This window comes from Fukomys damarensis, unplaced genomic scaffold (genome assembly GCF_012274545.1).
Source record: "Fukomys damarensis isolate Sample0158 unplaced genomic scaffold, DMR_v1.0_HiC HiC_scaffold_35, whole genome shotgun sequence".
NCBI classification, from domain to species: Eukaryota; Metazoa; Chordata; class Mammalia; order Rodentia; family Bathyergidae; genus Fukomys; species Fukomys damarensis.
Genome location: NW_022900947.1, coordinates 52,964,502 through 52,980,223, shown reverse-complemented (window position 1 = coordinate 52,980,223; position 15,722 = coordinate 52,964,502). Strand labels below are relative to the sequence as shown.

The 15,722-nt window shown below is 36.4% G+C and overlaps 1 protein-coding gene across 1 annotated transcript in view; it reads left to right on the top strand.

Moving 5' to 3' along the window:
* The first annotated feature begins 1,446 nt into the window (after positions 1 to 1,446).
* Tmprss11a (transmembrane serine protease 11A) overlaps positions 1,447 to 15,722 on the top strand; it is an 83,632-nt gene continuing 69,356 nt past the window's right edge. The window contains exon 1 of the mRNA XM_033758870.1: positions 1,447 to 1,521. Coding sequence (XP_033614761.1) covers positions 1,447 to 1,521 — 75 coding nt within the window. The remainder of the gene's footprint in view (positions 1,522 to 15,722) is intronic.

Sequence of the window (15,722 nt, the reverse complement as noted above, 5' to 3'; positions counted from 1 at the left end):
CCCCCTCCGGGGTCTTTGGGGCCTTCCTGGTCTGTTGTCGCGCAGGCCGGGAGCTCCCGTGCACGCCGCCGGGTGGTCGCAGGCAGGCAGGCAGACAGGCAGCTCTGTTAATGTAATTTTTTAATAGTTAAATCCAGGAACTGGGGAAGCAGCAGGTCACTATGGCCTATACTAGTGTAAAGGGAAAGCAACAAAGGCCAAATATGCTACTATGCTGCCATCTTCTGGTCCAAGTTAGTTTAAACACAGGCAATTGCAATTTCATTTCAAAATATAGTTATACAAGCTATTTCCCATTATAAAGAATAAAAAAAAATCTGGCATTCTGTCCCCAATAATCTCCTAAGCAAATAAAAATGTAAAGTTTTGTACATCACTTTACATTGTTCTGTGTATCTCACATGTAAACAAATATAGCTATTCACTTATAAATTGCTTAGAAAGTTCCAAGTATGGGGTCATTATGAGTGCACACACATATACACTTTGTGCATGCTTATGAACATGTGTGTGTATTGTGCAGATTTTGTTTTTGCCAAAATAATGAGGTAGAATAGGACAAATGCTCCTTCTTCTAAACAAAACAAATCCTCCCCCAGATAAAGTATTCAAGAATGAGGGAAACATGAATTCTATGAGAACTGGGAGACAAGTTATCCTGAAGTTCAGTGTATAAGGGAGAGTGAGTGGTTGAGGCCTAGTGTGCAATGACAGCAGTTAAGAGAAAGGTTTTTTAAGTTTGACTTCTGCATTCCCCAACATTGCCTTACCTTATATTGTCTTGAAACAATATTTACCTACTTTTCATGTTAAAAACTAGTCTCAGCAATTCAGATCACAAATTCTGGAAGTACCTGAGAAAAAGCTTGCTGAAGAGAGAAGTTTCAGAAAAAGATAGTATTTATCAGTAGCTTTCAGCTGGTTTCTGAGCCTACTTTGTTCCTCTAGACCTGAATTAATATCAAAAGAAACTGCTCCTTCTACTACCTCTTCACTCTTTTATGGGTCCGTTCTTCCTGGCAGAGGAACTGGAGAGTTCAGCAAATGACAATGAACAGTGACAATTATTGTGATCTTAAGGTTCTTTACCCTGGAATTCATCTCTAACCAGTTCCTTAAATCTCACTTTGATCTGGCCATGCCTGAGATCTCAGCACTAAAGTAGGATTGCCAAGAGTTAAGGCCAATCTGGTTTACACAGCGATTTCAAGGCCATCCTGAATAACATAGACAGAAAACCAACAAAACAAAACAAAAACCTCCACAACCACCTGCCCAACCCCCAGCTATGGCCTACCAGGGACCCAGAACCCAGAGGACCTGGGAAGCCCCCTTCACCCTATCCCCCAATGGTATGGTCTGCCAGGGACCCAATCCTGAACCCAGAAAACTTAGGAATTAAGTGCCCCAATCCCGGTCCCTGGGTTCTCCACAGCATTGGACAACATGGTCAATAACCAACAGACCAACATGATTGAACAAGAGACCAACACCCAGAAGGAGTCTCACTTCAGGAATGAAGTAAAACCCTTCCACAAAGACTAGCTGAGAGACAGCCTAGGGAGATAGATGTGGAGAGGGTGAAGGCCAAATAGGAATCTTCTAATGTCACCTGGGAGGACTGGGCTCAGCCTAGGAGGATATATGGCCTCTACTCTGTTGTGGAAAGCTGGGATCAGTGGAATTAATCATTAGAGAGAGCAGTCCTGAAGAAATTTAACCTAGAAGTTTGTTTGAGCTTTGATACTGCTGCCAACATTCAACAGAAATCTGTGCGCTGTATGATGATAGCTCAATATATGGAGGCCCATTTTTCTTCACTAAAATCAGTCCCCTTTGCTTTGGTGAAGATCTGTTGGTGAGTGGTTCCTACAGTTTGTCAGTATCCAGTTCGCATTTGCTGCCATTTGTTGTCATTGAATTTACTGAAATACACAGAATTAAATATTAGTGGTCAGTAACTGGCTTTCTCTCTATGTCAGTATGGATTGTATGGAGATATCATCAACAATACTGTGGCTCACTCTCAAAGAATAGGGGAATGAAGCAATGAATGTGAAAAGCACAACATACACATACACACACACACACACACAACAACAACAACAACAACAACAACAACAAATAGAAACATGAAAAGCCAAGGAAACAAAAACTCCTCATTCCATGAAAATTGGCATGGGGGCAATGTGAGGAAAGTAAATGAGAGGGGAAAAAATCATAAATTACACAGCAGATAGATTAAAAGGGTAACAATGGGGGTAAAACAGTTCTACAAAGTACTTGGCAAATTTTAAAATATAAGTGATCATATAATGACCACAATGAAAAAAATGATCAATGAGTCCAGAAATATTAAGAAATAGCTCGTGGAGCTAAAGAAAGAGATGCAAATCATGAATGTCCAATACAGAAAACAATGAAAGTCCATAAGAAAGTTTGAGACAGAAATACAGGAGATTAAAAACATGATTGAAATTAGCATGAAGAGAGAGTGTCTGTCCTAGAAGACAGGACTATGATCAATGATCAATTAGTGATACATACCTTTAAAGAAACAAGAAACCATGAAAAATGGATATAACAGCTCCTATAGAACTCAAAGAGGCCTAATACAAGAGTAATTGAAACAGCCAAAAAAAATAAAAAATCAGAAGACAGCACAATGTGCATAAAAAATGTTTACACAATTAGTAGAAGAAAACTTTCCAGATGTGAAAAAAATTAACTTATAGATAAATGAAGCATTTAGAACACTGAAGAGCCATGATCAGGAAAGAATATTTCACACCACACAATGATTAAAATACCAGAAATACATTAGCAGAAACACGACACAAGAACAGAATCTGAAAGCCTTCTAGAGAAAAACAATGAATCACCTATAAAGGAAAACCTAACAGAATTGCAACAGATTACTCAACACAACCTCAAAGACAAAAAGAGAATGAAATTCTTTTGAGCACATAAGGAATACAATTTCCAACCTAGATGTATATCTTGCAAAAGTATCTTTCAAACTTGATGGAGAAATAAAATACTTGCATGATAAAGAAAAGTTAAAAAAAAATCATGACTTCTAAGCCAACATGCCAAAAAAATTTCAGGTATATCGTAGGACACAATAAAGCCTACAATGCCAAAAGATACAACAAAATGAATACATCATATAAAGACAGTAATTAAGTAGAGTTGGAGGCAAAAAAAAACACACAAATAAGTAATGCAATGATAGGTGTAAATCAATGTCTATTTATAATTATCAATATAAATGGATTTAGTTCACCAATCAAAACTCAGAAATTAGCAGAACTTATCAAGAAACAAAAATCCAGTGCCATACACAAGAAACCTATTTAACACAAAAAGAAATTCATGGAGTAAAAAAAATCAAAGGATGTCAATATTCCATGAATGGGAATCTGAAAACAAGTTGGACCAGCTACCCTATTTTCAGACAAAGTAGATTTCAAGCCAAAGCTGGCAAAAAGAGACAAAGGATATTATATATCAGTTAACAGAACTATTCAACCAAAAGTGAAAACAATTATAAACATATATTTACCAAACCATAGCATTAAAAAAAAACTGTAATGGACATAAAAGATTACACAAACATCAATATAAGTATAACTGTGAATCTTAATAACCCATTATCCCAAGTAGACAGATCAACTAAACAAAAAAAATCTATAAAAGAAATATAAGAGTTGAACAAAACTATCAAACAAACGGACTTAACATATATTCAGAGTGTTCCATCCAACAACAGACTACATATTCTTTTTTGGCTGCACATAGCACTTTCTCAAAAATAGATCCCAAACTAATTAATAAAGCATGCCTAAGTAAATATAAAGGAATAAAAAATTTGTCATGCTTATTTTTCAGACCGCAGCTAGAAAGCCATAGCCATGGAAACCTCAGAAACTGTGCAAACATATGCATAGTGAACAGCACACTCTTGAATAACCAAGGGATCGCAGAGAAAATTAAGAAAGAAATAACACAGTTCCTAGAATTAAATGACATTGTCAACACAACATACCATAATTTATGAGACACAATGAAAGCAATCCCACAAGGGAAGTGTATAGCAGTGAGTGCCCACATCAAAAAAAAAAAAAAAAAAAAAAATAGAATGAGCCCAAATAAATAGCTCAATGATGTACCTTAAGATCTTAGAAAAATAAGAATAGTCCAAACCCAAAGATTGTACAAGGAAGGAAATTATAAAGATCAGAGCAGAAATGCATGAAATGGAGACTAGAAATATCAATAAAAAGAATCAATGAATTGAAGAGCTAATTCTTTAAAAGGAAGTATAAAATAGACAAAATTTTATCCAGTATCACTGAAAAAGGAAAGAAAATACAAAATTTAATGTAATTAGAAATTTAAAAATGAAATCATAATTGATGCTAACAACATTCAAAACATTATCAGCATCTACTTCACAAACACATATGCCAAACATTTGGAGAACTCAGAAAAAATGGAGAGAGTCCTAGATACATACAAGTTACCAATACTGGGCCAAAAAGACTTTAAAATCTTGAACAATCTTTCCAATAACAGGCAATGAGATTGAAGCAGTAATAATAACAATGATTTTTTTTAACTACCAACTAAGATAAAACTAGTACCTAATGGATTCGCGCTAAATTCTGTAATAACTTCAGGAAAGATCTAACCTCCACATTCCTCAAACTTTTTAATTCTGAAAGAGAAAGAGTACTTCCAAAATAATTCTCAGAAGTTAATACTACCATGATCCCAAAGTCAGACAAGGGGCAACCAAAAGAGAGAACTATGGGCCAGTTTTTCTAATGAACATAGATGCAAAAATCCTCAAGAAGATACTGGTGACAAATCATCAAAAAGTACATACACTATGGCCAAGTGGGCTTCAACCCAGATATGCAAAGATGGTTCAACAACATACATAAATTAATTAATGTAATCATCACATAAACAGAAACAAGAACAAAAATCATGTAATCATCTTAATAGATGCATTAAAAGCCCTTGACAATTCCAGCATCTATTCATGATCAAAACCCTGAATAAAAGGGGAATAGAAAGACCTTATCTCAACATGACAAAAGACATTTAAGACCAACCTACTGCCGATATTATATTAAATAAGAAAAAGTCTTCCCTCTAAAATCAGGAACAAGAAAAAGTTGTCCATTATCACCATTCCTTTTTAACAAACACTTTGAAACGTTAGCCAGAACAATCAGGCAAGAGGAAAAATAAAAGAATGTGTACAGGAAAGAATGAAATCAAAATATCATTATTTGCAGATGACAAGATCCTTTATTTATGAGGTAGGCTGTAGAACCATTGAGCTAAATCCCCAGCCCTAAGATCCTTTATTTGCAAAACTCAAGAAACTCCACAAAAAGTCAATCTAGAGTTGATAATTTAATGTAGCAGAATACAACATAAACACAAAAATCAGTAGAATTCCTATATGCTAATAACGAACTCACTGAAAAAACAATTAGGAAAACATAGCATTCATAATAGAATCCAAAAAATAAATAAATGCTTATTTGTAACTTAACTAAGGAAGCAAAAGACCCTTTCAATAATAATAATATCAGATTAAAAAGAAAATTAAGGAGGACACTGAAAAATGAAAAAAGTACCCCCCTTCCTGGTGTGGCAGAACTAATATAATCAAAATAGCTATTCCAAAACTGATGTACAGAGTTAATGTAATCCCAACCACAATACCAATGTTATTTCTCACAGAACTACAGAAAACAATTTCAACATTTATACAGAATCAGACAAGAGCCAAAATACCAAAAGCAATCCTGGGTAACAAAAGCAAAGAAGATGGTATCACAATCTCAGACTTGAAGTTATATTGTAAGGCTACCGGATTGAAACCGAACAGTAGTGGAAGAAAAGTGAGCATGTTGATCAGTAGAACAGGATATAAGAAGAAGAAACAATCCAGGCACATAAAGTGATCTATGACAAAAGAGCCAGAAACATGCACTGGAGGAAAATTAACCTCTTTAATAAATGATTCTGGGAAAATTGAAATCCACGCCATATAAGGAGTTTAGACCCATAGATCTCACCATGTGCTAAGCTAAAATCTAAATGAATCAAAGATCCAAATGTCAAAACAGGAACAATTAATCTACTGAAGATAAAAGTAGGTACAACTCTTGAAGCCATAGGCATAGGTATGGACTTTCTTAACAGAACCCCAGTGGCTCAAGAAATAATACTGAAAATCAATAAATAGGCTCCTAATAAATAAAAACCTTCTGCACCACAAAAGAAACAACCAACCAAGTGAAGAGAAGACCCACAGAATGGGGAAAATATTTTTTCAGTAATTTCTCAGAGGACTAACATCAGGAACACATAAAAAACTCAAAAGCATAGATTCCCATGCAAATAAAAGACCCAATCAAAAAATGGGCAACTGGCAGGTAGTGGTAGCACACACCTGTAATCCCAACACTCTGGAGTCTGAGGCAGGAGGATTGTGTTCAAAGCCAACCAGCCATCATATTGTACATAATAAGTTCAAAACCAGCCTGAGTTACAGTAGAGTGAGATTCTGTCTCAAAAAGGGCAGGGTGTAACTGAAAGTCATATACACAAGCTCAAATGTCACATTTTTTATAAGAGAAATTCAAATATAGAACAAAATAAAAGAAAGATAAGTGGGAAATAGAAATAACTTCAAATATTTCCCCAAACTACAAATTCCATTGGTGTAAGCCCTTTCCCCCACTGTGCCTCCCTGACACCAGTGGACTGGTGAGGACCAGAGCCATGCAGGTGCTTCCAGCAACCCAACCCAAACCCCCACCACCACCTCATGCCTCTGGCTTCCTGCCTATGCCTATTCCTCATTTATTCTGCAGAGGAACAGGACTTTTAAAGGCCATTGCCCTAAGCTAGAGCAGAAGTGAATAATAGTAAGAGTGCCTTACTCCTAAGTCCCCATCCTGATGGGTAAAGTTGCTTTATTGATCAGTTTATTCACTATAAACATATTTTGAATTAGTCTTTGATTTCATTTTACTTCACAAAATTAAAGGTGATAGATTAATAACTACCACAAATTGTCATTTTCTAAGCTTTGTTTGGTTCTATTGTTATTGCTGATTGTATCACTTGGGCTACTGTTGCAATTGATCTAATTAATTATCTTTTCTGGTATAATGGAAATGAAATTGCCCCAGAGTCATTAGAGACTTAAATCCTGAAGATCAGCTATATCTGGAAAATACCTCTGAGAAGCAATCATTCTTTAAGGGTTCTAAATAAAATCAACAAAGATACTTACAGTAAGTAATATCAAAGTATCAACCCAGAAATTAACCCAAAGACTATACCAACAATAATAGAAATGAAGACATTTAAATAAGACACAGTCTTCCAGCTTATCAAAGGCAAATTCTGAGGGAAATGAAATGGAAAAGTCTGATAATCAACCACCTGGACAATCTGAACTGAGAGCAAAGCAAGTAAAAAATAGGTGAATGAGACACTAGAAATATTCAAAACAAAAATAACTTCCCAGATAAAACACATGATTATAAATTCTAAAACAGAAACAGATTTTTAAAAATAGATGATTTCAGGACCATGATGAAAGCCATGCATGCTAAGCATAGGAAGGAAATGGAAGCCATGAAGGCCCAACATAAGAAAGCAAAGGAATGCATGAAACAGATGCAAACTGATACCCAGGAGATTAAAAACTCTAGAAAAAGTATACATAGCACACTAACCCAATCTGAAGACAGAATAACAGACATATAGAAGACAGGATGACAATCAGTAACAATGAAAGAGATCTCTTAAAAATAGTAAGGTACCACAAGAAATCAATCCATCACCTCCTATATTACACAAAGAATAATAATATAAGATTAATAGTAGTTCAAGAAAAATCAAGAGAAAGCACAAATGACATTTAAAAAACTATCTACAGAAGTAATAGCAGAAAACTTCCCAAACAGAGCAAAAAAACTTGACATTCAGATAAGTGAGACACATAGGACTCCATCTAGTTACAATAAAATAAAATCTACACCTAGACATATAATAATCAAGATCCCAGAAACCCAACAGAAGTATAAAATACTACAAGCAGTTAGAGAAAATAAACAAATTACATGCAAAGGAAAGCCCATCAGAGTCACAGCAGACTTTTCAACACAAACCCTCAAGTCAAGGAAAGCCTGGAGTGAGGTATTTCAAGCTTTAAAAAAGCAACCTCCAACCTAGGCTAATATATCCTGCAAAAATATCTTTCAAAATTGATGGAGAAATAAGATACTTTCATGACAAAGGATACCTGAGAAACTTCAGGACTACCAAACCAGCACTCCAAATGATTTTTTAAAATATCCTAGGAAAAGGACAATGAAGTTCACAACTCCATGAGGCCCAACAGAGTAAATCCAACAGGCAAGAATTTAAAGGGAGAGGGAGAAAAAAAAAACCCAACAATAGGAAAATAACATGACAGTGATAAGTCAATACATATCAGTTATAACCAACCATATAAATGGCCTCAGTTTACCAGTCAAAAGAAATAGATTGGCAGAATGGATAAAGAAGCAAAATCCAACAATATGCTGTAAGAAATCCTCAGGAACATGAGAACTAGCGCAAAGAATCAACAATTGAAATCTCATCTTTTTAAAAAGTTTCTGCACTGCCAGAGAAATCATAAGCACAGCTAAGAGACAACCCACAACATGGGAAAAAAAATTTACCAACTTTTCCTCAGAAAAAGGTCTACTATCTAGAATATAAAAAGAACTTCAAAAAATCAGAATCCCCTAATATAAAGAACCAATTCAAAAATGGACATCTGAAATAAACAGACATTTCTCAGAAAAGAAAAGTAAAAACAGCAAATAAACATATGAAAAAATGTTCAACATCATGGTCATGCAATGGATTTAGGTGAAACAATACTGAGGTCCCATCTTACCTCAGAAAGAATGCTGCTATCAAGAAATAAACCAGTAACAAGTGCTGGCAGGGTTGTGGGGAGACAGGACGCCTTCTTCATTGTTGGCAGGAATACAGACTGGTGCAACCACTGTGGAAATTAATATGGAGATACATCAAACAACTAGGATTAAAAGTCCCAATTGACTCAACTATTCCTCTGCTGGATATCTTCCCAAAAGAATTAAAAGAATCATACCACAATGATTTATACTCACCCATGTTCAAAGTGGCACAGTTTGTAGTAGCTAAAATTTGGAGACAGCCCAATTGCCCATTAACTGGAGACTGGATAAAGATTTTTTTAAATAAAATTTAGTACTTCTCAGCGATAAAGAATGAGAAACTAGAGATATTCATAGCTAAATGGTTGCACTTTGAGGCCATAATCTTAAGTGAAATAAATAGGACACATGTGTAAATACCAAATAGTTTCTCTGGTGAGAAAATCTAAAAGTATAAATAAGGATCAAAATATATAATTGATATTGTGTAATAGGAAGAAAAGGTCTACAAGAGTAGAGGAAGTGGGAGGGGTAGGGTAAAGGGAAAAGAAAAAATATGTAAAAAGGAAAAACATGCAATCAGTGTCTTTGTAAACAGGGAAGGGTGGAGAGCGAAGGCTGGGGAATGGGGAAAAATAAGAACCAATATAAGTCTTATAAAGGTACAAGATCCCAATGATGAATGTAACTGTATTGTATACCTAAACTGTACCAATATACTTAATAAAGATAAAAAATGTTTCAATATATGGGCAGTTTGTTTCACTATACTAATTTATCTTAGTCTGTTGAAAAGAAACATTTATGTTTTCTATTGTTTCTTTTTTGTAAGAGTCTTTTTGCTTATGTCTGAGCAACTAATTTGAAGGTAACAATGCACAACGCTCCAACCATTGTTATTCTCTTATTATTTGACTGTGAAATTTTTATTTTTTAATAAAATAAAAAAGATTTTTTAAAAGCCCACAACCAAAAACAAAGAAATGAAAACCCCTCACGTTGACTAATACAAATAAAGTTCTGGCCTTTGGCTCCTTCACAATTAATACTGCCAAGTAAATCACCTAATTCCTCTGAGGAAACATGAAATTATGTTCCAAAATAAGCACACTCTGAATAGCAAAACTTCCTGAAGAGAAATCCAATAGAGGAGAGAAAGCCAATTGAAGTAGACACAACAGAATAGATAGAATGACATCAGTGCTTCAAGTGAGAAGGGAAGATAAAGGGCTATTTGTCCTTGCACACATTGATCATCTGCATATTCAACCTGCTACTTAGTTGTGTCTAGTATTTTTCTGTAAGACGTAAAAGTCTGTAGTGACAGTTCTAACCCCTAACATTTAACTGACTGTAAATAGTAGTAGTTATATTGTAGTTAGATTACAATTAGACTGTACATAGCCCTCAGTTGTTTCTTTTTGGATTGACAAATACTTCTGAGGCCGAGTTTGATGTTTTGATTGATGTATATATTGTATAATGATAAAATCAGGCCAATTACCAAACTTGCAACATTTGTCTGTTGTGAGTACATTTAAAATCCTCTCCTAAATATTTTGAGATGTGTAATCCATTATTATTAACTATGTTTATTCTACTGTGTCATGAGCAACCTGAAATATTTCCTCCTAAGTAAATATAACTTCATACTGATTGACCAACCTCCTCACACCATTTCCCCCTACCTTCTCACACCATTTTCCCCCACAAGTCTTCAGTAACTAGTAACCATTATTTTATTTTCAACTCCTATTAATCAGCTTTTTTAGATTCCACATTTTTTTTATCCCTATGTAAGAAAACAAAGCAATTTAACAGTAACCAGCCAGTTCCCCTCTCTTTGTAAAAGAGAGTCCTCCCTTCACACTTTTAAACTCCCTGACCTAACATGCCTGGAACAGTGACTCCTCTACCTTGAAGCTCCAGGAAATTTATCTGTACCTTAAAACCACTCTCAGTGGCACCCTCTGTCCAACAGGCAGTAAGCTAAGTTAGTCCTACATTTTCTGGGGGCACTCTATCAGAGCTCAAGATAGACTTTAAGGAAGAAGAGACTTATTATGGGAAATATATGTGAAGAAAAATGATCGCGCATAAAGGAGGAGTCAGAAAGACACTTCAGAATGTAATATTCATTTGACCCTTGTATGGTAAAGGAGGAAGAAAGAAGAGCTGGATAGAAAGAGTTCTACATGACAGTGCAAGTCCAAAAAATTTTGGCAAGGCTATTTGGGAGTCCTCAGGTCAAAATTACCGCTCTGCTTCAGAAAGAAAGCTTTGCACTATTGCCTGTTTATTTCTTCTTTGTAAGGGAGAATCTTTTTTGAATTTATGTCTTGCACTGTGAGTAACAATAGTGGTACCTTGGTTTACAAACTTAATTCTTTCTATGATTCTTGTTGCAAACTGGATTGGATGAGAACTGAATCAAACTCAATGGGTAAGTTCAATGCTGACCTTTTAGGGAAATTTGATTCTTTCACCTACAACTTCATTTGCCACTAGAATTGTGGGAAGAATTAAATTCACAAACTAAGTTACCACTATACTTTGAAGTCAATGATATATGGTGGTTTAACTGCTATTGTTATTATTTTATTATTTTGTTATAAGATTTGTTTTATTTTTTCATAAAATACTAATAATTACCCCTCTAGGGAATCTCACATCTCCCAAGAATGAGCCACAGTGTTGCACTTATAGGTTGGACAGAGACTGCAGGAGATGTAGCTCCACTTTCAGTACAGCCAAATGCTCAGGGCACAGCCTGATGAGAAGCCTGAAAAGTATACTGCTCAAAGCTGGAAATCTGAGGGGCATATTCCATAATCATCACAACTGTGGATCCTTACTTTAAATATTGACACAAACATGGGCTCCAAAAATGGATTAGTAATGGAAGTGAGAAAGGAAGACTCTCTTGGAACTGAGGATAAGAAATAGACTGTTAAAGCTAAATAGTAAAAGTATTAAGCATAAGGGGAAAGTTGTAGATGATTACTGACTTTCTGCTATGCAATTAACAGTATGGATAAGATTAAAGATATTTAAAAATCCACCACTAAGTAGGTAACTGATATATGAAATATATAAAAATCAATAAGGAAAACAGTATCATTAGAAGATGTATGGTCAAAGAATATCATAACTTTATTTACAAAAAGAAACTCCAAAACCTATCAAGCATTTAATCAAGCATTAAAATAATTAATATTCTGAGATATTTTAAGAAAGGCAGCACTTTTTGCCTCATAGACAGATAGAGTAACATCAAGGGTAGGCAAGGATATGGAACCTTTCTGGAATGCAGGGATATGAGTCAATTCTAGCTGAATTACTTGTATGCATATTCTGGCAAAGGAGGACTTAAAACAATTTTTTCCAGCCTTGAGCACTGCCCCCCCATCCCAATCCAATCACTGCCCCCCTTCTTTTCCTTGTAGCTATAACTCCTTGTTCTGGTACAGATAAATTTTGTAACTATGCCCTGTAAACAAAGTTTATGCCATCTTGTTCTCACAAGATTCACAATGCTCTGTCTTCTTTCAAGGCTAAATTACAAAACTGCCTGCCCTTGTCCTATTTCATGTAAATTCACTTGGTACATCACTAGAAAGACCAACCCCTTTAACCAAGTATACAAAAACTAGAGCTTCTCCTTTGTTCTTTACTCTTCCTTTGGACCTTAGTCTGTTGAGCTGGTGTTCACCTAAAACCTAAATAAATCCTCCTGTTTCCCATTGGTCTCTCCTGTCTCTTGGATTCTACAACATTTCTGGTAATCACAAATGCACTGGAGATAACAGAATTGCTGTCCCTTTTGTCTGCAAGTCCAAGAGGGGTCTCAGCTGTGGGAATCCTGAGACCTCTGGTGCCACTGGGTGAGAGTTCAGCTCAGAGAGAGAACCAGCCCTCCTGAAACCTGGAGGCTACCTCCCACCAGTGCGATGAAATCTATTGGGATGCAAGATGATTCAGGAATAACAGAGCAAGGACTGCTGTAAGATTTTTGAGGCCCAGGAATGTGCTGAGTAGTCAGACTCAGGAGCAGTCAGATGAAACCCACACCCAATGCACCAACTAAGTAGCCAGACTCAGAGGGAACTGGGCAAAACCTACACACAGACTAAAAAGTGGGATAGGAGGAGGGTATGACTGTGTGTGCATAGAATGAAGTGTGTGTCTGGAGAATTCAAGTACATAATTTCATGCAAGTATATATAATTGTATGTGCATGAGCAGAGTAAAGTGTGTAAGTCCTGGCTTGCCTGATCTCAGCTGGGGACTAGGGAAGGGAGGCAGCCTAATCAGTCTAATAATAAAAGTGATTTAAAAAAAACAATTTACAATGTAATGGGCAAAGACACGAAGAAAGCTGCTTAGCTTTTATGTGCCTCAATATGCAGTCAGGGTACTGCAGACAGGCTGATGGAGGGGAGAAAAAAGGAGTACCCTGTGAAATGAGGTGATGATGGTGACCAGCCTGAAGGGAACCAAGATTTAGCTGCTGTCTGATCCAGCAGCTAAACTGAGGGGGGGCACTGAGACTTAGACCCAGCTACAAAGAGCTGAAGTTGAAGGGATAAGGTAGGTGTCACCTTTGCATTTCAAAGGGCCAGAAAGTGCAGAGCAAGACAGTGAGAGGGATTCTCCTGGCTTTGTGAAGCCCAAGGCTAGCATTTGTTCAATGTCACCAGCTGGCACTGCCTGCAGGCATCTGAAAGCTGAAGCCTGGGGCTGAATGGCCAAAGTTGAAAGCCTACCAGGCAAAAAGAGGTTTTACAGGAGGAATCAAATTGCAAACTTTAGCTAATTGATAAATGTCCTTTTTGGTTTCTAATCTGAGTTGATGTTTTTATTTAATTGGTGTGGTTAAGGTATTTATTTGCATTGCAAATTCTTGAATTGCAATTATATGGTTAACTTGCTCTTTGCTCTCTGTTGGTTTTCTCTGCTCACTGTTGGCTTATCATTAACTCAAGGTTACTAGAGGTCTGTTGTCAGACAGTGAAATTTAAAATGTAAGAGACTGAGAATCCAAAAAAAAGGGAAAAAATACTTTAAAATCAAAGTGGCTGCAGCCAAGTTTGTTATAAAAGGTTTATAGCAAGTAAAATTTTAAAAAATATCAAAATGGCTATAAATATAACAGATAGACTTTTGATATGAGAGGATTTCATATCATAAAAGTTTTGTTCTGCTAAAGGAATAAAAAGAGAGATGGTGACAGGACTGGAAAGCTTATGTATGTCAAGAGAAAGCTAGTGGAAGTAATTTATCAAAGGAAATATATATGTTTGCTTATTGGTTTGGTGAGAGTCCATGCTGTTCCTTCTAAAAAGCTCCTGGTTGTTCAACAGACTAAAGAAAAATTGCATGGTTACTTATTAGTTTAATAGACCTCAAGTTGTTCCTGAAGTGAAAGTGCTTGAGAGAATTATTTGCATTGCAGAAGGTTAGATATGCAGGAAAAGCATCAAAACCTACCCAACCAAAATATATTAAAGAACTTTTAAAAGGCTATGTGGGAGTGTAAGACCTAAATCTCACTTCCACTCCATGGAGCATGAACAGCTGAAAAGGCCTCCACAATGTTGGGTCCTAAAACCCAGGGAGGCTCTGGGAGCTCAATGGAGAAAGGAGAAACCCAGGAGGGAACACACCAGGCTAGATGGTAAATAGACCTTTATTAGTCTGGCCAGAGGGCACTCCCAGATCCAGGTAGCTCAGAGAGGCCACTGCTCAGAGGCTGAGGTCCTTTTATAGGGTTTTTCTAAACCAAAAGTTCAAACGTAGGTCAGGGCATTCACAGAACTACAAGAGGACCAAGACTTCAAACACATTGCTTATCTTATGCAGGAAATGTTCTATTGTCACCTTTTGTCTTACCATTTGCCCCTGGGTGGGCTGTCAGCCAAGTTAGCAATTAGCATATGAAGAAGCACAGTCTCTGGTCTATTAGCAGGGAGTCACTTTAGCTTATTCAAGTCATACAGGAGGGGGCTATTGAGAAAAGTTGACCCTTGCCCTGAAGTTAAAAATTCTGTATATAGGGCTTGGGATTTAGCTCAGTGGTTCCAGTGGCTACTTCGCAAGTGCAAGGACCTGAGTTCAATCCCCAGTACCAAAAAAAAAAAAAAAAAAAAAAAAAAATATATAAAATAGATCGGCCCTACCTTGATATAGGGTGACTGACCAGGAGAATTATCAGACATGTACATAGGTTGATAACCAGGGACAGAGAATGGCCAGCAAGCTCAACAACAAAAGAAAGAATAAAATGAGAGACCAAGCAGAGAAGGAAAAAACACAGATCTGTGAGCAACAACACTCATAGGAGAAAAAAGACAGAGATTGCTAAGAGGCAAGGGTAGACAAAACAGGAAAAACATAGACAAACACAGATAAAACAGGAGCCAAACCTACCTGGGATCTGCAAATCTATGAATACTAGAAGGTCACCTGATAAAGACCATCACCTGCAGGAGAAACAAGACTCTGGCCTCACTGGACCAGTAGGAACTAAAGGTTATGAAGATTAGGCCAAACCAGCCTGCAAGATAGAATAGCAGACAGTGACCATGAAAAGAGAGGTGTCTTAAAAACAGTAAGGGATCATGAGAAATCGATCCAACAACTCCTAGATGATGCAAAGAAAAATAACATAAGACTGATAGGAATCCATGAAGTAGCAGGAGAAAGTAA